The following is a 22,501-nucleotide window of genomic DNA, read 5'->3' on the forward strand; positions in this document are numbered from 1 at the left end:
CCTTATTTAAGTTTCTTTCACCGTTATTTCTGTTGGCCACCCTTCCCATCCCCATCCTCCCCAGGGTAGCAGCAGATAAGGCTGGAAGACCACACAGGTCAGTGGCATCCCGAGGTTCTGCAAGGTGGAAAGGAGAATTCCCTGCCCCGTGCCCAGGGCAAAGCCCACCTCCCTGCAGAGCCGGGGATGAGGGATCCCGCAGCAGCCCCTGACCGTGGGTATCTCACACCATCTAGTGGCACCAGCTCATTGTGCAGCTGCAGCAGAACCACTTCCCACTGCTCCATGACCAGGCAGTGTGGGATTCCCCTCTCGAGCTCAAGTTCACACCTTCCACTAAACCAGTTTGCTCAAAGCCCCATCCAACCTGGCCTGGAACACTGCCAGGGATGGGGCAGCCACAGCTTCTCTGGGCAACCTGCTCCAGTGCCTCACCACCCTCAGAGGGAAAAATTTCTTCCATAGATCTCATCGAAATCTCCCCTCTTTCAGTTTAAAGCCATTGCCCCGTGTCCTGTCACTCCACACTCTCATCCAAAGCCCCTCTCCAGCTTTCTTGTAGCCCCTTCAGGTACTGGAAGGTTTCCCTGGAGCCTTCTCCAGGCTGAACAGCCCCAACTCTCTCAGCCTGTCTCCATACAGAGGTGCTCCAGCCCTCGCATCATCTCTGTGGCCTCCTCTGGACCCGCTCCAACAGCTCCGTGTCCTTCTGATATCGGAGACCCCAGATTCCAAGATATTGCATTTAACTGATTAGTCAGGCAGTAAATCAAAGCAAAACTGTACTTCAACCAGCATCCTGAACACACACTGAGCAGACGTGTGCCTGCCACACAGAGCTACCTCTGCTTGCAGCTTTTTGAACCAGGACTTGTTTCCCAGACCAAGGCAGAAAAGCCCCTGACACCATGAAGCAGCACCACCTGTTCAAGACAGAGTAGCACTGCTCTGCCTCGTCCTTTTGGAGTGATGATGATCAAGCCTGCTCTTAGCCAGGCAAACATTCGGACCACCCCAGAGGACAGTGTTAGTGCCAGCTATTACTGCTGCTGCACAGCTTTCTGCTCCAACTATGGCCCCAGGAGACCTGCAAAAAAGATGGTGTTCCTTTAGAATATAAGTCTTTTCACGGACCATCTGAAAAAGAAATTTGTTTATACCAGCTATGAACAGGCACTCATATCAGTCACTTTTTTTTTTCCTTAAAAAAAATCAAAAAGAAAATCCCCAAGTTTTTTAAACTACTTAGTAACAAAAGCTTGTTCTTATGCTGGAAAAAGTTCAAAGCTCCAACAACTTTTAACGACACAGACTCACTCAAAACGGATCCACCGCCCTCGAAAGCAACTTGCAGACATGAAGATAAGGTTGTCCAAAACATATCTTGGGACCCAGGCAGATTCCTTGGTTTAAACTTCAAAATTGTCCCCAAAGGTGCAAAATCATTCACAGCTCCTTGCACAAGATACAGTCAAAATGCTGCAATGCTCACCGTAGTTTCTGTAGCTTAGCACACCCCCAGGTAACAAGAACATGGTTTGTAATAGCCACGGAATAAAAGTATTTATTTTAACATGTTTACAGAGCCAGATATATAAAGTTCTCACCATATCTGTGAGCAAATCACCCTTTCACCCCGTATCTACAGATGTAAAACATTTAATTATTTACTTGCACTACAAAATAAAGTAGGTCTGATGTCAAGTCACTGTTACTCATCAGTATTCTTGCTTCGTTACTATGAAAGATTGAATATTGAAATAGTTTTCACAAGCTGATTTGCATATTAAATAATCAAAGGTAATTCTTCCAAGAAGAAATCCATATTACCAAGCTGTTGCTAGTTATAATAAAACATGAAATGGCATAGAAACACTCTTAAAGTGCATTACTGCATCTAAATAAATAGCAGCGTTTATACCTCTTCAAAACAGAGGACCTGACAAGGAAGGGATAGTGACCAGACAAGAAGTATTTTTGCACTATAACAAGAAAAAGCTGAAAAAAATATGCAAGGCAAAAGCCTTGTGTCATTAGTCTATATAAAGATACAGCTTAATAGCAAGGGCTTCATATATACGAGGCAAAAGGTGTTCTTCAGAAGTCCAGAGGACATAACAGCAGAACATCTCTACACCTATTGAAGATATACACACCCACACATACACTTCTTTGGGATCAAAAAAAAAAAAGTATCTCCCATTTAACCATTGCCTCTCACAGGCCACTATAAAAATATAAGCCTGGAGTGATAACAAAAGAATTTATCAAGTTTATCACTGGCAGCAGACACTACATCAGCCTGATAAAAATCAAGAGGATTCCACCACAGGGGTATGTTAAGTTCATGGCTTTCTTCGCCTAAAAAAGAAAAGAAAAAAGCCACAAACAACTTTCAGATTTTGCACAGTAGCAGTTTTCCTTAACAGCAGTCAACAGCCTCCTTACCTCTTCCGCCATGCTTCGTGCACAAGGCTCACGCATGTCCTACGCTAAGGAATGCTACAATTAATCCCAAAAACCTAAGCTTATTTACCAAGAAACAGCTGGATTTGGCTTGCTTTTTTAAACAACCATGAGCTTAAACCAAAGTTTTATTTAAATTATTGAGCAAGTTTAAATAAATACAAGCTCCAGCTGAACGTACAAGCAAACTAAAGGATTTACTATAATATTATAAGGCTTTAGCAAGGCTCCAAGTAGCAGTAGCCATCCCACTATGTCCCAGTTTCTAATCAGAGATGTAATAAAGTGTATGCAAACACGATGAAAGGCACATATTTGTCACCTCATCTGAAAGGGGGAGTACTGGTTTCAGATACTCCCCAAAATATCCTTCCACCAACTCTTTGGATACCAAATACAATCAGTTTAGTTGCTTTTGGCTTCACAGAACCCTCTTTAGCTCTCCAGCCCTCTCTCCTGCCCCTAAACATGTCTTGCAAATCTTTCTTCCCCCGAGCTGAACCAGTGACTCCCACAGCACTGCCAGCACGAGGCCACATCTGGATAGCAAGCCCTGTTCTGTCACACCTAGTTTAATAAAACTATCTGTGATGGTCTCATTTGAAGCATTTCTTTTGTCAGGAAACTGTTTTGCTAGATGCTGGGTTCACATAATGGACACTGGGATTCACCAACTGCAGGATCATTTGGACTTTTTGCTGGGAATTGGGACTTCTCATTTGGTAGTTTGCATTTACACGTGTAACCGCCATTGATCCCGCAACATTAGAGAATGATAAGACAGCCCTGAAGGATTCAGGCTCTTATCTCTGCATCTGGAAAAGGGGAAGGTTTCTTCTAGCATGACCAGAGCCTGTGTTTCCTCAGCAGGCACCTTGACAACTACACAGCAGGTAGCCCCTGGAATATCAGCTATGTTCCAGTACACCATTAGGTATATCCTACAGTTGTCTCGGTTCCCTCCTCCCTACACCATCCCGAAATGGTAACCTTGTCTAATTTAAATTTATCCAAAGAGTCAAAAATGAGAATTCTTTACTACATCAGCATCTGATAAACGCCAGGGGGACAGAAGAGGGAACACAACTTAGTAGTTTGTCACTGCCATCCCTAACCCTATGCCACCCCAGACGTGCCAGGCATCCTACCGTCCCCACCTTTTTGCAGTCAAAATAGAAGATAGCACAAGATCAAACTTGATGCTCTCCTCACTGCACTGAATGCCAGAGTTTTACCCAGAAGATAAGTTAATAATTCTGCTTAGAGTCTCCTACAGATCTATCCTGTCACCAGCTTCCACCACTGAATTAAGCCTGCTTATCTTTAGTGCTGAAGAGGTACGGACCCCAAACCTAAAGTGAGAAGGGCAGTAAGGTCAAGCAGGGAAAAACCCAAAGTTATCTCACTTTAGATGTTATCAGCAAAGAAAATGCAATATTCCAGCTACAAAGGAGAGAGGCACTTACTTGGGCTGAGCATGATGCTGGTAGCCAGGTCCAAGAGCTGATCCTGCCTTCATCTCCACTGCCACGGAACACTGAGGAGACACAGAAAATCAGCCCCTGCCGCTAAGCATCCCCCCAGCTATCAGCATTACCCCACATTCTCATCCAAAGCAAGCACGAGATGTCCCCCTCCTTCCTTTCTAGCTTACTCTGGTTTCCACATCAGTCCATTCAGATTCTGCAGCATCCTCGGGGGGGTCAGGATAGGAAGGTGATGATCTTCGCTTTCGACTGAAAGAGGAGCATGTGGAAAAAAGTTACAAGCATGAAGAATTTTGGCAGATTCTCACACACGAGAGAATACGTTTTATACTTGCTAATTAAATACTTCGCTCCCACAGCAGACCAGCTTTAAAAGCAGCTACACTATCTATAAGCCTCTCTGAGTCACTTTTATATTATTTCAACTTATACACAACAACTTTTTGTTCAATTGTTCGGACCAGAAGCAGTTAAACGTGCACTGTTGGAGTCACGTGTCTCCAGCAGTGGCAGAACCTAAAATTAAGACACCAACTCACCCAGTTGGAGATTCTTGCTTCAGAGTCTCTATCTCTGTGAACTGCACGGCCTGGCCACCACCCCTGGTTTTGAAAACATCGCCCTGGGAACGAAAAGCAGTTAAAGAAGGTACAGTCACCAGGTCAGCGTGATGGCTACAGCGCCAGTTTTCAGGTGAAAGCTTCAGTGCTTACAACTGCCACTTCCTTGCAGGTTAGCAGCCAGCAAGCACAGGTGCTCAAACACACTCTCCCTCACTGCACATCATCTCTTACGATACGCAGGACAATGAAGAGTGAAAATCATCTCCCCTGATGATCACGCAAGATACCCACAGAGCAGTCACTACGATGACAAAGGTTTCGGTATGATAATGACCACTAAGCAATACTACAGAAATCACCTCATAGGCTTAGTTTCAATAGTTCCATTCCACGGGATGAACAGGTACGTTGTCAGCTACACAAGACTTGGCTTTTGGAAGCATTGCTGGAACCTATAAGGTTACCTTACAGGAGTGAGGGCCTCTTTAAAACTCAAGAAGGAAAAAAGCAATATTGGAAGGCTCGTGACTACAGGAAAAACAAACCAAAAGCTTCTTGCTACAAATTACAAAGAGTTCTCAGCTTGCCTCAGGTAAGTACAGTCAGTATTTTGGGACACAAACATTGCAAGCGTTCAAAGCCTCGGCTGTCTCACCAATTTGTTTGTCAGTTGACTACTAGAAATTATGTCCTGGAGCATCTGAGCATCCATCACTGCAGCAAGGTTACTCATACCGCTAGTGGAAATCAAATAACATCGCTCCAAAAAGACCAACTCCACAAGATTAGCTGCAGCCACAAACCTCAGAAACTTTTGCTATAAATGGATTATTGCATTTTACTAGAGGGAAAAAATAAAATTAATTACTTTCCAGAAAAACGGCAACTGAAATAAACAAACTCAGAAGGGTTTATATGAAATAACAACAAAGTTAAAGAAAAGTATTTTCAGGCTCTGAAAGCTCCCTGGAATCCAACAGCACAAAACTTCCAAAGCCAATCTCTTAGCAGACGGAGATCCACAGGGTCATCCCGAGTTTCCGACGCCGGCGTTCGCTTTACCTTAATGAGTTTGGTTTCGATCTCCCCGTCGGAGGCCAGCTCCTGGTGCGTCAGCATGTACTTGTCACACTTGGCCAGGGCCTTCTCGCTTGCCGCCGCCACCGTGATGGCGTGAGGGACGTGCGGCTGCATGACGGTCTCGGTGGGCAGATGAGAAGGTGGCTTGTGATCCACCCACCTCTCCCCAGCCGAGCGCGACCGGCGGTGTCTGAGGCGAACCGGAGGCGCGTTCTGACCGGAGTGGGAGAGAAGCAGAAGAAATCAGCACACAGCAAATCTCTCGGAGGGTGTCGTTAGCAGAATGAACGTGGCAGGTCTGGTTAAGATGGGCTTGGCTGAAGATGAAAGCTTTGTTCCTAAAGTGCTTTCAGAGGGCATCCTGAAAGGCACCGTTACCAAGAGCCTTGCACAAAATTATTAATGGATTATTCCTGTGCCAATTCCTATTTTTCATAGATTTTAGCTAAGCCTTATCCAATCTGTTGCATTCCACATCTAGTAAAGTTTCCTCAAGGAGGACATCTTTCAGTTTGGTAATGCTCCTCCCAAGTTCCCAAATCAAAACAGATTGCGATGAACATATTAACCAACCAGAAAAGAGAAATTCGTGTTTCCACAGATGCATTCATGGATCAAAATGTACTTTGGAGGTAGCAAAGCAAGCAGATTGAGTATGGATTTCCAACATCTCTGAAGGATGCAAGGTCTAATACTTCTGAGTAAACAGAGCAGAGAAAGAGGAAGTGTCCCCTGTGCTATTGCTCCTGAACTCAGCTGTTGGAAATCCATGAGAAATGATTGAAGTTCACATATTTTTATTTTATGAACATAGTTGTCAGTTGCTCAGGAAAATCAGAAAAAAAAAATGGAAACTTGTTGAAAAACCTGGTCCCCTTCAAGAACTTTGAATGGGCTTGTGAAAGAGTATTTGCTGACTCTCTCTGTTCCATTTCCACACCAATTTCAAACACCTCTGAATCATAGTGAGGTTACATAAGCCAGACCTATGAATGCAAATCCTATCCGCTGTCTTTTCAGAAGGTGAGCATCCACTAGGATTTCTTCAACCAATAGACATGAGATGGCTGTACCCTTTACAGACCTTTCACAAGTCTAAAGCAGCTCTTAAAAATTAAATGTATATAGGGAAATGTGTCTTTCAGTAAAAGTCTGTACTTTCCTCCCCCTCCTTTTGCAGGACGAGTATTTATTTCTGTTGGTGGGTTTTTTTTGAAAGAATTCTGCCAAAGTGCCTTAGAGTTTGTGTTCCACGGAGAAGGCAAACTACTACTGGTCACGTTTTACTGGGGCAGAGACCACATCCCTCTCTCTGCTGCCACTGGTTCATGCATTAGCTAACTGGAATAGCATTTGCTTAAAAGCATGTCCCTTACTTCAAAGGGCAGACAAGTAATAAATTTTGAAAATTAATCATACCATCATAATCTTTCCCCCTCTCAAGCAGCTCTCTCAAGAGGCTGGGGTCGTAGAATTCTCTTCTATTTACCTGAGCCACTGCAACAGTGCTATAGCATGACAGAGACCCCACCAATACAAACATTTGCACACATCAGTTAAACAGAAAAAAAAAAAAGTCTCCCATCTGTAAGCAAAGCCCCCAGTTTAATGTAGATGTGAAAATTAGGGAAGACTATTCAAAGAGAGATAAAGTTAAGAGTCACACAAGGCAGATGTTTGTCCAAGCACTATTGCCAGCAGATATGGCTCATAGGACCACCTTTTAAGCTGCCCAAACAAGCCTACGGTAAATTGCAGGCTGCAAGATAGATTTGAGGAGACAGAAACAAGTTAACACACAAGGGAGGACATCCACAGCTAGAGAAAAGGTCCAGCTAGTCAGGAGTTTCTTACAAGAACTATCTATGCACTAGCAAGAAACACACACACTGCTTTTAAGGAGCTTCTAGACGTCAAGTTAAGAAGTCAAATAGAACGAGCAGTGAGACTCAACTTGGAAACACCACTGTTCTATCAGAAACACATTTAGGGGAAAACTCTCATCTGCGTTAGGTGTGCTCAGTGCAAGAGAGCACGTGACAAGCTTTTGAGCCAGACTAAGCAAACTACTACATTTAGGTTTTGACAGGAGCGGCACTAACCCTGCGGCATTGATCCTCTTCTACTTCTAGCTCATCTCTACGCCTGGGAACCTCAGTGACTCCAGTCCAGTAAATCCCTCGCCTTCTGTCTGAGGCGTGACAGTCTCTACTTTGTTCTGGTTCTTGTTGTCTACTCCTTGCATAAGAAGTGCCACTGGTATGCTTGTGCGAAGGGGTTTTCTGCTCCCATTCCATAACACAGGATGCCACAGAAATACTGCTACAAGAATTAGAACGTCTGTGCATCTGTGAGCTGCTCACGAGCTGCTGGCTGACAGGGGCTTGAGTGATAAAGTTACTAGAAGGCTAGAGAGAATGGGAAAGAAGTTGGTGAATATACAGAACTGTCAACATACAAGGCAACAAAACAACAAACACTGACTATACACAGAGTGCCAGTTATATACCAAGCTTATGGTTTTGAGAGGTATTGTGTTGGAGTGACAGCATGAAGAATCAGGTATTCTCCCAATACTAGTAGCATTAGAAGGTAGGAACGAATAAAGAGCACTGATAAATACAACAGGAGATGAAGAACTCTAAGTTTAAGTCATCCAAATTCTGCGCCTGGGAGCTATCTTCTCTTCAGTGGCTAAGAAGTGGCCTGTACTTCACTTTGTTCCTACAAATATGTTTTTCCCTATATCAACAAGCGTTTTAAAGGCAACTTACAGGCACTGGTGAAGGAGACACCGATCTCTGAACAGGCTTCTCTCGGTCTCTCTCCCACGAAGGCCGCTCTGGCTTTTCATTTTTGGGTTCAGTGACTATGGCCTTCAGTTGCTTCAGTTTTTCATCTTTGACCCAAAGTTTGTTCTGCATCTCCAACTGCTTTGCCGCTACACGACGCTCCTGCAAAGGCAAGCGAGGAAAAGCACGAAGCACTTTACACGAAAGGACAAGCAGTTGTGCTGAAAGTTTGAAGGGAATTGCATATCCCACATGGAATTAAATTCTTCTCCACTGAGACACAAGCTATTGGAAATAATGACATATCAAACTAAAGAAAGACTTACCAGATTATAAAACAATACCATGTTTAATGTCATGATCATTTTGCTTCCTAAGTTATGACAAACAGGAGTATGTCTGACTATAGTCCCATCAATGATCCTGAAGCAGTAAATAGTCCTGCAGTAGCAAGAATTAATGCCTCAGATTTCCTTTCCCTCTTGCTTGCCAAGCACACGTCAGAGCAAGAGTTCACATGAGGATAAAGGGGAAATTCTGACACCAGGCTTCCACGGACAACCGACAGAACAAAAGAATCAGAGTGCCACAACCCAAAAGAAAAAAGTCTAAATATTGAAACGAAGTGACACGGTGCTGAAGAGAACTGCTCTAGCTGCACCAAAAGTCCTTGAGGAGTTTGTCTCACCATACCATATTTATAAAAGTTAACTTCAAAACGTCTGTTCAAGTCCTTAATTAAAGCCAAACACATCTATCTCCGTTCTTAATGCTACCACCACGTAAAAAACTCTCACAAAACCAATGTTTTTGTGGCTCCCCCCACCTTGCTGCATTACACGTTTCTAACAGATATGGCAGTGTACTTACACACTCCTTCTCCCACTTCATGGTTGTTTCTGCCACCATCCCTTGCAGCCGTGCCTCCAACCTACGCTTGTCAGAAGCCTGACGTTGCAATTTCTGGCTCTTGCTTTCTAGTTCTTGCTGAAGATTACGCTTGTCTTCTTCATAGATTGTCGCAGTTTTCTCCAAAATCTCAATCTGGAGGGAGAGAGAAGGTCTTGGTTATGCTGCTTAGAAGCACAACTACCTAAGCCCAGAATTTCTAGTTAAATTTGGTTGTTAACATATACTGGAATATATTAGCTGTTGTACGAATATACCCGGATAAATAGTCCACATTCCAAAAAGTTTCAGAGATTTTACAACTTTCTGACAAGTTACCCATCTTAACACATCACCTCATAAGAAAGCCAAAAAGCTAAAAGTGTTCATTAAAGTTCCCCATAAAACTTTAACCTTGTTTCTAGTATCCATCTTGCAAGCAGCTTCTGATGCCCAGGAGCTTCCCAAATGGCACGCAGAAAATGCATTTTGGGCTTGTTTTAGATGATAAAAAAAATACTGACCTTGTATTCCAAAGTTTTAATTTTCTTCTCCAGGCGCTCTAGCTCCGTCTTCTGTCCTGCTATTGTTTTCTCCTTTTCAGACAGTTTTCCTTGAATATAGTTTTCCTTGGATACAACGCTGGAATCAAATTCTTGCAGCATTGTTTTAAATGCAAGCACTGCAAGAGAATCAATAAGTTTTACCTTCTCATCATATTTTCACAATATCAAAAGCAGTTCTGTATTTCTCCAATTTGAGCTATCTCAAAAAAAGGTTGTTTGTTTTTTTAAACGATCAATCTAGACAAGATTCTTATTTTATGCTGGTACAGAAGAGATTCCTTGAGTAGTAATAAGGGCACCAAAAATATCTAGCTCCATACTGATGTTCAAATTCTTACCGTTCTTGGCAAACTCCTCCGACAGCATTTGTCGTAGTTTATGGCGTTTTTCCAGGACTTCAATAAGCTTTGGAAGCGTTTGATCATCGTTAACATCCAATAGCTCACATGAAGGCAATGGAGGAAAGTTCTGCAAAAACATTTCTGAAACAGATTGCTCTTCTGTTTCTGTAAGATTTAAAGCCAAGGAAGTCTGTCAGCAAGCTAAAGAACAGAAAAACGCCGTCTGACAATGCGCAGCCACAGATCATTCATTCCACGGAATCACGAAGCAGACAGAATAATTAATGAGAACTAGAAGTTTTCAGAAGAGATGACAGTGTTGAGAAAAAGATTAAACGTGACATTTTTGATTCATTGTTTTATAATACCTCCAGGCAATTCTCCATTTCTAAAGTAGGCTCTAAGCATACAAAAACATCAAAGTCTCCTCCTCAGCACAATTTCCTTTCAAGAGCTGCAGTAATGGGACCACGAACTCAACTCGTCACCAATAACAAAGAACCACTTGGAGACTGACACAGTAAGTGGGTTTATACTACAAGTAGCACTGCAGTATGAAAAGAGCAGTACCTGTGGCAGAGAAGGCGACAGTAAAGCGAAGTTCCTTTCACACTTTCAAGGCTCAATTTGTTTTAAAACAGCCCTCAACTCCCAACAGAAAGAAACCTGTGCTGTAAGCACCTAGCATTCTAGCATTTACCTCCGTTTACTGGGCCACCCCGCATCTCCAGTTTCCGGGAGAGCTCCTCTCGGAAGGCCTGATTCCTCAGGCGCCGGCCCGGCGTCAAGCCGCAGAGCGGTCTGTCCACAGGTCTGGCAACTTCCACCTCCTGCGTCATCTCTGCAAAGCGCATGACTTGCTACAAAAGAGCAAAAGCAACAACAAAACGAGCCAGAAGCAGCTCAGTGTAAGTTTGACGGTGATACCTTAGGTCACCAAAAGCACCAGAGAGACATTGCCAAGCTATAATCGCAAGTGGTTCCCAGCCAGATCGCTTGTGATCCTGAAACTGGGCATTCCAGAAACCTTCCCAGTAACACCTCCCCAGCCTCAGCCCCCAAGGAACCACAAGGAATACAGCAGAGGAATTTGGACTTCAGTAAATAAAAGAAACTTTTCCTACTTCACCAGCAAGCAACGGTTGTCATTTTTAAGAGGAAAAATAAGATTTGGAGGGTATGTTTGCCTTACAAGCATTATATTTGATTACTAACGTCCAAGGAACAAAAAATATCATTCCTGTCATCTACTGAACAAGTACAGTAATTCAGGGATAAACAAGAAAAAAAAAGAGTAGGAGAGCAGGAGGTTACCAAGCTTTCCTCGTAGTCCTCAGCTTTAGGATTAACGCACACAATCATACGCACTTTTCCTTCGCCATCAAAATAGTTCTTGAAGAGATGAGTCAGTTTGGAATCTCTGTATGGGACCATCTTAAAAAGAAGTACAGGAGAGATCCAGCAAACTTTCATTACATCAGATCTTCATCAAATCACAGATATCAGCTAACGGGTCACGTACCTTATTTGTTCCGTACATCTGGTTTTCCCGTAGAACTTCAATACATGTTCTTAATGTCATTAGTGACTGATTAATATTACCTTAAAAAAAACAAACAATACACAAGACAAAACTCTGTAAGCAGCCATTTGAATCACGTTCCTAAATTATTTAGCTGTTTACTTAAGAATAAATTGCCTGGATTTAAGTTATATTTATTACAGATAAGTGCTCTAATTAACCAAAGTATCAGAACACATGCTACTCAAAACTTCTGGTTTCCGAACTGAAGGATTTAAGGTGATGAAATCAGACAACTCACACATTAATTCTTCCTGTGATTTCTCTACTAGGAGAGCAGACTACAAGGAGCAGGTATTAGCACACGGAATTACCAGGCTCTCTAAAGGTCACACGTACCTGCTTCTCGCAGCCGGTTCCCTTCGGCTTTTGTTCTATTAGTTCTTTCACTTCCAGCCAGATCGACCAAAGACAGTTGGCTTAAAGTGATTTGCTCTTTCTCCTATTACAGAAAACAAGTTATGTCAGGCTAATGATTGGCTCTGTATTCCTTTAATTCCAAACCTGAACCAGCATGCACACTTATAAAGAATGTGTGTCACACCTGAGGGTGTTTTTGTAGCCCTAAACACAAGCAGCTGTGCACCGCCAGCTTTTTTTGTGGATAAGTTCAGCAGATCCCTTCTTCCTTGGGCCACAAGACAGATATAACAACGGGGCTCATTCACATCCTCCAAGTTCAAGATTCTTAACCATTTTTGCTCAAAAGAAGCAGAGGTAAACAACAAAGGAATACACAACTTCATGCTCCATTTTAATGCCCTACTTTCTCTATAGAAAGGAGACTAATTCTGTCAAAGACTCAAAATTTAACAATTTTGATTTCCTTCAGAATGAAGTTGCAAACACTCACAGGAACAGTTTGGGCAGGCCATGCTGCACAGCTCACCACCTTTCCTAACCTACACGCACACGCATGCACAGCTCTCCTTGCACAACCTGCCCCAGAACTCACCTGGAGCACGTTGTCTCCGTCCGCATCCAGGGGTGCCTGAGCCAGCTTTATTATAAAAACACTGTGAGAGCGACTCGACTCTCGATTCAGCTGGGTGTTTGCAATACGCCTCTTCTTTTGACCTGTTCAGAAGAACAAAACAAACCCCTCCAAAAACCTGTTTTATTTAACAGACGTGCCACCTGGCAAAGCCAACTCTGTTCTCACTACGACAGTTGCAAAAGACTACACTTCTATGCTGAATTTAAAAAGTTATATTCTAAGATTTACCTCTCCAAAACACTTCGAAAGCTTCTTCTGTGGATTTCACCTCGACTTCTGTGCATCCCGTGACATACATGTTGTGATTCTGGTCCTCACGAAGTATTTTGGATTGTGGAGGTCTTAAGGACAGGGAGGAAATAAAACAAACAAACCCACACCACTAAGAGTGGAGTTTTTTTGCACAACAATACATTGTGTCATGCAAATTTTCTTTTGTTTAAGTACAAAATTCAGACTGAACATGTCAATTATCCATACAGTAGATGGAAGAGGGAGTACACAGACACACGTTCAGCCAAGATTAGTTACACTTCAGCTACTGCTTGAATTTAGAAGCTACGTTTAGTTGCAATTTTTACTGGAAATCATGGGTTTGGATGGCAGTTATTGTTTTTTACATGCATACAGAAGCAAGATGGCTTCAACAGCATTCTATATCCGCTAGTAAAGCAAGAAGAGACAGGGAGTCAGCCTTAGCTCATTTTCTGCTTCTACTGAAAGAAAATTTCAGCGTTGAATATTGGGAATAATACGCTTAGGCACGTACATAAAGTCACCATTTCGCACAGGAGTGTTGCAACTGTTCCACCTACCAAAAAAACAGCATTAAAAAAATATTAAGTCATTCAGCTTGCGTCCAAGACTTTTTCATATATAATACAATGTAGCTTCCATAAATAGAAATAAGCCAAGATTCTTCACAGGCTGATATTTGGACATCAGCACAACACTAAATAAAATAATTTTATTCTTCTTTAAAAGGTATCCACAGACATTCAAACCCTTTTCAGATCAGAACCCTGGAGACAGCTCTTGATGTTTCAGAGCAATGGCTTGTTTTGCTCTACTTAGTCTTTGTAAATCAGCCAGCTCTAATTAACACATGTACTGATGGATATGCATAGGGTTTAGAATTTAAAAAAAATCTATTCAAAGTTTAATTTGCAGACTGTTTTTCTGAAGGTCTCAAGATTTACCAACTTTAGAAATCAGCCAAGTACATGCCTTTCCAAAAAATACCCAGAATTTAATGTATGAGCATTCACTTCTGCTTCTGCGGGAATGATTGGCATCAGGTGAAACAACATGCAAACTTGCACTAACTGTAAAGCAACAAAACAGCAGGTTCCGCCCAATACACCATTTCCAGGAAAAAAGGTCACCTACAGAATGGCTTACTCTTCAAGTTGCAGCCACCTACTAGGAATAGAACTTGCAGAACAGCTTGAGTAGACTTAGAATCTCAGTGGGACACAACACACTGCCTAACAAATTAAATATTTGCTTATTAATCTCCCATTGTAATGAGGAAGGGAGCACTAAGTCTTAGCAGCAACAGAATGACCATTGGTACTCGGCATGCCTAAATACTATGGTCTGGGCTCCTTGGCCATCCCCTTTTTTGAAGTGATTTCCATGAAGTGAGCCAGACTCACCGAGACTACAGCCACAAAGACATATCATAGTTCCTGCAAAAACATAACTGAAGCAGGAGTAAAAGCATTCATAAAACTAACTTTGGTTTTACAGGCTCAAAGGGAGCTTCCTCCAAGAGGTCGTATATGTAGTTGTTGTAGATCTCGATATAGGAGACGAAGACGCTGTAGACATTATCTTCATCGACTTCTTCCACTTTGCAGTGATCTTGCACGTTGATCATATCAGCAAATTCCAGATCTATTTGTCTCCTGTTGAAAACACAAAGTGAGTGATTGTAATGGAGCACCCACAGCCAGCGAGCATGTCAGACAGTGACTACACAGTAAAAGAGAAGCATGATCCGAGTATGGAAGTGCTCACACTAGCAATTAATGACAACGCACACCGTCACGTTATGTTAAAAAAAGCACTCTTGAAAAGTTTGAGATAAACTTTCATCTGACACTGCTGTACTCAACTGCAGTAAGAAATGCTTTGCAAAAATCCTGGGTAGTCAGCATTTCTATCCTCCATTCAGCAATCTCAATATTTTGCAAAATATTCCCGGGTTAAACTTCACAGCATTCCTACTCAGCAAAGTCATTTTATTCATGGGTTAACAGGTATGAAAAATGGACTCCTGTTGCCTGATTTTGAGTCTTCTAACCTAAATACTTCATTATGCAATTGCTCAAACCACATTAAATATACTCACTTTCCATTGATGTTTTTCTTTCCTTTCTTCAAGGGAAGGATAAAGAGACCAAGGTAAGTCAAACCCACCACTTCAGAACAACATTTACGACAACCAAATTCATTCTGCACGTTGCAATAGTTACTCACTTGCCAGATGGGGTTTTTGGAACGGGCATGGCATCTCTTTTCTGCCTCTCTAACAGAGCGTCTACTTCGCACTGAACATCCACACCATTCTTGTCATCAAGCTTAAAAACCTGAGCAGAGAGGATGTTTAGACAATATCACGACAAGCACTAGAGAACATAATGTCTTGGCCAGCAGAAGAAGTCATTTGATCAAGCTGCCTGGCAGCTAACGAATGCCACGCCGCTCACTAACACTCGATCTGCTGGCTAACGCGAGGCAGATCTGACAGAAAACAGATATTTCCAAGATAACAATATTTCATAAAAGCTTCCAAGCTAGCATGCTACCGAGGAAAAGACTTCCAGTAGTATTTTAAATATATTTATGTACTGAAAATCCAGAGATATTTGACCATAAGAAAAGCTTCACTTCACCTCCTATGTTCAATTAGATATGATTTCCTCTGGCTTGTTTTTTTGCTTTTTTTTAATCTTGTGGCTGGATCTCATTCCATAACTCAGGAAGCTTCCCTTTCCTTTTTCATTGTTTAAGCAAATGAATTAAAGAATGAGCAACAATTATAAGGATAGCCAGAGCATACATCTTCATGAGATGTCCGTCCTGGCTTCTACTCCTGCCTCCTTGGCCCCACTCTTCAAATCTCATGGGGTGGGGATTTTTTTTTTCCTTGGTTTTCTTATTGAAGTGCTCCAGTCACAGGACTAGACAGGAGGGAAACCCTTTGAACTGTTTTTAGGCTCTTACAAGCAACAGTGCAGAGGATTCGGTGCAAAACCACTCACAAATCGCTTGGCCTGGAAGGGTCCTATGCTGTTGAAGATCATGTCCAAACAGCGCGGGAGAAGCCCTCCATCACCAGGAGATCCTGTCATGGTGTGTGTTTTCCCGCTGCCTGTCACACCGTACGTGAAAAGGAGACCTAGGAGGGACAGGAAACTCGAGTAATCATGCTTGCTGTCTCAAAAAAATAAAAATAAAAAGCTCAGTTACACTCACACGCCCTGTCTTTCTTGGGTCAAATGTTTTTTGGAAAAAAACGACGACTCCTTTTGAACAGTTAACAGGAAACTATCCCAGCCCACCAAACTAGTGTCTGCGTCCCTCATTAACAGCCACTCCAGCTACAACTGACAGCACCCACCACCCTCTCTGGGGAAGGTGCTTTTGGAAGTCCAAATGGAAGGAAGCCACCAAGCCCCAGGTGCAGAGGGCTGATGAGTTTTGACTGTTACTGAGCAGTCTGACAAAAGTCAGATACTTCAAGGACTAACGCCGTGATATCAAGCCATGCCCAGGAGACAAAGCCCTACAAATTGATTTATATCTGTAGTCATTCTTTAGGTGGATAAGTCATCCTCTTCTGAAAAAAAGCCTCTCCAGTTAACGGTTCACAAAAAGCTCAGACCTTGACACAAGTAACACGCACACCGTAACAAAGGTGAATCGGTTTAGAAGCAATGAAAGGCAAGAAGAGCTTCCAAGGATGCTGTGTAGGGGAGATATTCTTATTGCAAAAATGTTACACGTGTTTTCACCCAGACAAATTCAGAAACCTTGAGACATATGGAATCATTGCAACGTAAGAAACTGCACGGTGGACACACAGGAGAGTGGTAGAGAAAAGGTACTTACCATTTTTCCCACGGATGAGATCTTCCACTAGAGGTTTAGCCACCACGTCAAAAAGCTTCCTCTGAGCAACGAGGGTGCCAAACACTTCTTTAAATGAATACTGTGTCTGCAGAAAAGAAGGCACGCCGTCCTAAACCTTAAGCTTCCCTGTCCAGAAGTCCATTGCTTCAAAACACTTCACTGCTGCATACCTCAGAATCACTTTCCATCATCTCACCAGAACAATAAAAATTCTACTCTAGGATCAAACCAGCGTTTGAACATTGGCAGTTGCTCCAACGTAACTACTCTGAGAATAAGCTGTGCACAATGAAGAGCAGCAACCGCCTCATTTTCACAGAGCTTAAGTGCAGAAATAACCACAACGATCACAAAACCTGACCTGCCAGCAACCAGAGAATCTCATAATTCCAAAGGAACGGCTTGACAGTACCAAAGGAACCCCCACAAAGACCAAAGCCGAGTTGTTCCAGCATTTATTCGTTTCGTTTTAAGCTTGTTTTTCCAATCTAACCTCAGTTCAGGTGTAGGTTTTAAATATCCTTTTTTTAATTAACCTGGTCACTTTTCAATCGAAACATCTGCTTGTGTAAATACTTGAATTTTAAGGTTTCTGAGCAAAAGTTTGTTTACCAAACTTTTAATTAATCTTTGCCTATTTTACTTAAGCCTTTGAAGATCACTTTACATACTTCCTATAAGAATTTCCCTTACTGAAATTAGAAACAAAGTATTCTACATCCCAGCTAGCATTCTTTGTGTTTTTTCATTTCTCCTTAGAAACTTGTCTCTTTAGCGACAGCCCCGTGTTGGGAACCTGCAGTTAACTGTTTCACCACCAAACCGTGCTCAGCGTTACAGCAGTCTGACTCCTCATTCCGTAGGCACGACCCAAACCCTCCTGTTCTAGAAGGAATTTTTATGGATCGAGTAACACCACGGACTGCTCTTTGCCACGCTTCATGGCATTTCACCGCTTTGGACACGGAACCCACAGCTTCACCTCCATCCCCAGAACACTCTATACATCGGGAAACTTTTTTCTCAGCTTCAGTTTGGATTAAATCAACAGTTAATTAATTTATGGCTGGTTTATCTTAGAGCTGCTTGCTTTCAGTTAGTCCCACATGAAAAGGAAAATCCTTCAAGCAGCCTACAGATTTGTTGGCTTTGCTTTTTCTCCCTTTAGCCCTGTCCTCCTCCCTGCAGGAGCAGCCTTTTTTTAAATGGATAATATATTCGATGGCTAAGGGTGCATTTTCGCTCCGGTTTGGAAAACTCGCTTTTCTAAAAGCACAAACTGCTGATTTCCACGCCACGAGAGCCAGTGCAAAACACCGACGGCGCGGAAAAGGCCCTCGCCCCCCAGTTCCAGCCCAGCCCCGGGGCGGAGGGCGCGCACGCGGCTGTCCCTGCCGCCCCCCCGGCCGTTACCTCCCGGTACTCCCCGTTGCGGAAGATCCGGTATCCGTCGGGCGGGTGGATCTGCACCGTGGTCTCGTTGATCACCTCGATGCAGCACTCCTGCTCCGGCCGGCTCAGCGGCCGCACCCTGCAGTACACCTGCGGGGGGACACGGCGTCCCTCAGCGCGGCCCCGGGGGCGGCTGCGGGGCCCGGAGCCCACCGGGACCCCCACCCCCCCACACACCGGGGGCCAGCGGCCCCTCCCCGCCCCGGCGGCCCCGCACTCACCCCCACGGGATCCTTCAGGCCGGGGTTGGACGGCTTCTTCAGCGCCGGCCTGCGCGGCGCCCGGGCCCTGCTGGAGAGGGTGGGGGCGTGAGGGGCGGCCCCGCCGGGGACGGCCCCGGGCCCAACTGGGCCCCGTCGGGCAGGAGCGGGGGGGTGGGGGGGAAGGCGACTTACACCGCCTTCATGTCGCGAGGCGCCGCGGTAGAATGTCGCGATAGAGGCAAGAACCGCCGCCCGGGTTCCGCTCCGCGCCGCCGTCCGGGCTCCGCGCTGCCTCCAACCGGCGGCACGCGCGCTCGCCGCGATTCAAATCTATCCAATCAGCGAGCGCGACCCCGCGAGCGTCACCGCGCAGCGCGCCGGTACGCAGGCGACGCCACCGCCCCGCCCCGCCGGGCCGTTGCCATGGCCACGCCGACGCGCGCGGCCCGGGGCGCGGGCGCCCCCTGCTGGGCCCGGCGGACCTGCGGCGCCGGCGGGAGCGGGGCACGGCGGGAGGGCCCCGCTGCGGCCCGTGGCGATCCCCGGGGCCCGGCCGGGTGAGCTGCCGCCGGAGTGAGCCCGGGGCCGGGCCTGGCGGCCGCAGACAGACCCCGCCTCGGGGCAGCGGCCGAGGCCGCCGTGCAGGGGGGCGGAGGGCGCCGCTCCGCACCCCGCTTCCCCCCCCGGGACCGCTTTTCCGCCAGACCGTGCGCTTGAGCGGGGCCGGAGGGATGCGGCGGCAGCGGAGGGCTCGGGCTTCGGGCGAGGCCCCGCCCCGGGCCGCCCTGTCCGGTGTTGGCCCGTTTATCTGCTCGGTTCCGGCGAAGGAACCGCTGAGGCTCGGGGACAGCGGTGCAATCCCGCGGGTTCGCCGTGCCGGGGCTTCCCTGCGGCTGAGCCGCCGCCGGCCCGGGGGTCAATGAGTTAATTCCTGGCCCGTAGGAAGCGCTCCATGGTGGGAAACAGAGCCTGAAGTGCGGAGTTAAGACACGCATAAAAACGCAGCCAAACGAGTCCATGAAGAGACCTGATTTCCCAACAAGGAAACGAGCTTCTCGTTCGAATGGGGAAACTGGGCTAAAGGATGGCGTAACTGGGGAAACTGGGGTGAAGGATGGAGTAACTGGGGAAACTGGGGTGAAGGATGGAGTAACGCGGGGTTTAACCCCGGGTAGTGGTTCTAAGGGCCTCCGGTGGGTTGAAAATCTCGTTGAAACCACAGACTGCAGTAAATTCTCAGTTTTAGTGCAAATTAACTACATTATTAGTTGTCCCCTTAAGGGAAAGAAAAAAAAAAAGGTGTAAAGTGTAAAGAATTCCCAACAACCAAGTTGTCTTTCTGCGACTGCAGTCGGAACAAACCGCTGTCCTGGGCCAACCTTCTCTTAAACAAAATACATGGAAACAGCCACGTTTCTTAATGTTCTCCGACACATGTCAAAGATCGGAACGGTCACAACTAAACCGACCCCCCTGCGTGCAGCCCCACCAGCACGGAGCGCGTGGCGAGCCGCAGCCAGCCTTGCCCTGCGCCCTCAAACTGGTAAGATGGAGCTGCCCCCCTAAAAACCAGCCGGAATACCCAAAGCCCTGGGAACTAACAGATGAAAAGCTCTCGGAGCTGCTCTTGCAGCAAAAAACTCTGCTCTGGTTGCTGCGGCAGTGTCTCGCTTCTCGCCGATCCCAGACTGCTTAGAGCTTAATTAATTGAACCCAGCACGCTGATATCCACCTGGAAAACGAGGGATGCAGGATGGCTGAGAGCACAATTCCGGATCGGCACAGGAGGAGCGGTGGTTTGACAAACAAGCTGGCAATCTGCACACCTCACGCCTTTCCCGAGGCTGCAGGTCCGGCAAGTCCGACACCGGCCTCGCCGGGGAGGTGCTCCAGACAACAGTCCTGACTCCTGCCACAGTCACATTCCTGCCCTCCTTCCAGCTCATCCAAACCCTTGCTGGGCGTTATATTCCTCTGGAAGAAGATGTGCGTCTTTTGGATTAAACGTTATCCAGGAATATCCATATTCACATTTTAGAATCATAGAATCATGGAACCATGGAATGGTTTGGGTTGGAAGGGACCTCAAAGACCATCCAGTTCCAACCCCCCTGCCATGGGCAGCGACACACTCCACTACACCAGGTTGCTCAAAGCCTCATCCAACCTGGCCTTGAACACTGCCAGGGATGGGGCAGCCACAGCTTCTCTGGGCAACCTGTGCCAGTGCCTCACCACCCTCAGAGTGAAAAATTTCTTCCTTAGATCTCATAGAAATCTGCCCTCTTTCAGTTTAAATCCATTGCCCTGTGTCCTGTCACTACACACTCTTGTAAAAAGTCCCTCTCCAGCTTTCCTGTAGGAAAACCCACAGGAACTCGATAGACCCAAAAATCTGCTGTATCCACATGGTTCCTCATCGCAGTAACATCTCCTTGGCTGAAGAGCGGACAGATGATGTTCTCTGGGATTTGGTCCTAATGTTAATGGTTTTGTTTGTGATTTGCTCCGGACTGGGCACAGACACACGACGAAACATATTCCAGCAAATAAATATCCTGTGTTATTTACTCGTAACAGTTTGACAGAGTTTTTATTTCTTCATGTGGCTAAAATTTAGTGCATTGAATAGATTTTTGACGGCCTCTCTGCAGCCGAAGGAGAAATCTGGCTGACCTGCGCTGCTCCGAGATCGGACATTCGCTTGTTTGGTGTGTGAAGTGTGCACCAGGCAAAGGGTCCGTGCTGCAGGATCCGGAGGGATTATGGGAGTGTATAACACCATGTGGTATTTTTTAATGTAGTTTTCCTACAAATAATTTCACCTGAAGAAGATGAGAGGACTACCCAAATTCAAAAGTTAAATGACCAAGAAAAAATGTATGATGAGTCACGTAAACTGTACAGACTGTTAAATCATGTCTTGCAGGCAGAGCCAGATTCCTTTCCAGCCACACGAGCACACGGGGTTAATAAGCTTTGCAATTATTATCAATTATCTCTGAAGTGATGAATCTTCACAGGCAGTTTTTTATGAAACCATACAAATCGGTTAGCGTATACCAGTGCGATAGTTATATTAGTTTTCTCTTTTAATGAAATAAAACTGTTGAATAAACAATTACGTTCCAGTGCTTATAAATATTCATATAAATCTTGGTCAGCTTTCAAAAGAAAGCTATTTTTCAAAATACTTACTTGTCCCATAATACATTTAACGAGCCATTGTATTATCACTCAAAAGTGCATCAATTATACCTTGACAGAGGTAATTATACACAAAACAAATTATACACCCGTATGATTATCAAGAAGCTCGATAATATTCCCTAGCAGGAATCTTTGCATCGCTTGTTCCTGGACCTCCTGCGCAGCGTTAGGTAAATCCAACGGGACAACCTCCATTGCTCCGAGCTCTCCCCGGGGCTGCCTGCCCCTCGCCCGGAGCAGGCTGAGACCTCCGGGCCCTCTCCAGAGCGCTCTGCTTCTGCTTGGAAAACCCAGATGCAGCAGGAGAGGAAGGCACAGGGCTATCGCTGGGCGAGCAGAGGTCTAACTCTGGAAGCGCTTTAAAATTCGAGGTTTTGACCCGCCGTGCATTGCCAGCTCAGCTGCTCTAAGTGCTGCCTTTCAATGCTCACGTCTCTACGCCCTACAGACTCCCACTTCTTGCTCAACTGACCTCCCCAGACACCCCCATCCTATTCACTCATGAAAAGAAAAGCGTTCTTGCAGGTGAGAGGGACCAGAAACTAGAGAGGTTCAGCGGTGATGGCTCTGCCATCAGTCACACCCTCAGACCACGGGTCCGTAAGGAGGGCCACGTCGTCGCCTGGCGGGCGCGGGGGTTTCCTCCTCCCTTTACGTTTGATGCCGCAGAGGAGGTCAGAGAGGAGCCCAGCTGTGGGCACAGGGTGGAGGTGTCTGGTGCAAGGAGGGAAGGA

The 22,501-nt window shown here is 45.4% G+C and overlaps 1 protein-coding gene across 1 annotated transcript; it reads right to left on the reverse strand.

Annotated features, from left to right (window-relative positions):
- Positions 1-1,628: 1,628 nt before the first annotated feature.
- On the reverse strand, positions 1,629-20,967 carry KIF23 (kinesin family member 23). Its single transcript, XM_086620553.1, has 25 exons — positions 20,930-20,967; positions 19,228-19,526; positions 18,576-18,700; positions 18,316-18,444; positions 16,882-16,987; positions 16,032-16,168; positions 15,247-15,356; positions 14,502-14,672; positions 13,532-13,573; positions 12,991-13,103; positions 12,721-12,842; positions 12,105-12,207; positions 11,706-11,785; positions 11,498-11,617; positions 10,884-11,043; positions 10,181-10,348; positions 9,801-9,958; positions 9,259-9,432; positions 8,371-8,550; positions 7,699-8,004; positions 5,579-5,809; positions 4,493-4,575; positions 4,121-4,202; positions 3,933-4,003; positions 1,629-2,361 (listed from the first exon to the last, which is right to left on the reverse strand). The coding sequence occupies exons 1-25, from the start codon at positions 20,965-20,967 to the stop codon at positions 2,346-2,348; spliced, it is 3,324 nt and encodes a 1,107-aa protein (XP_086476679.1). The 3' UTR covers positions 1,629-2,345.
- Between the last annotated feature and the right edge of the window lie 1,534 nt (positions 20,968-22,501).

This window comes from Tauraco erythrolophus, chromosome 14 (assembly GCF_009769465.1).
Source record: "Tauraco erythrolophus isolate bTauEry1 chromosome 14, bTauEry1.pri, whole genome shotgun sequence".
NCBI classification, from domain to species: Eukaryota; Metazoa; Chordata; class Aves; order Musophagiformes; family Musophagidae; genus Tauraco; species Tauraco erythrolophus.

Excerpts from the sequence above, each read along its gene's own strand:
- KIF23 (XM_086620553.1), bottom strand. The coding sequence starts at position 20,967 with ATGTGGATACAGCAGATTTTTGGGTCTATCGAGTTCCT. Across the intron at positions 18,445-18,575 it reads GCCTGAAGGATCCCGTGGGG|GTGTACTGCAGGGTGCGGCC; the intron begins GTGAGTGCGGGG and ends GTCCCCCCGCAG. Across the intron at positions 9,959-10,180 it reads GGAGGAGTTTGCCAAGAACG|TGCTTGCATTTAAAACAATG; the intron begins GTAAGAATTTGA and ends ATTCTCTTGCAG.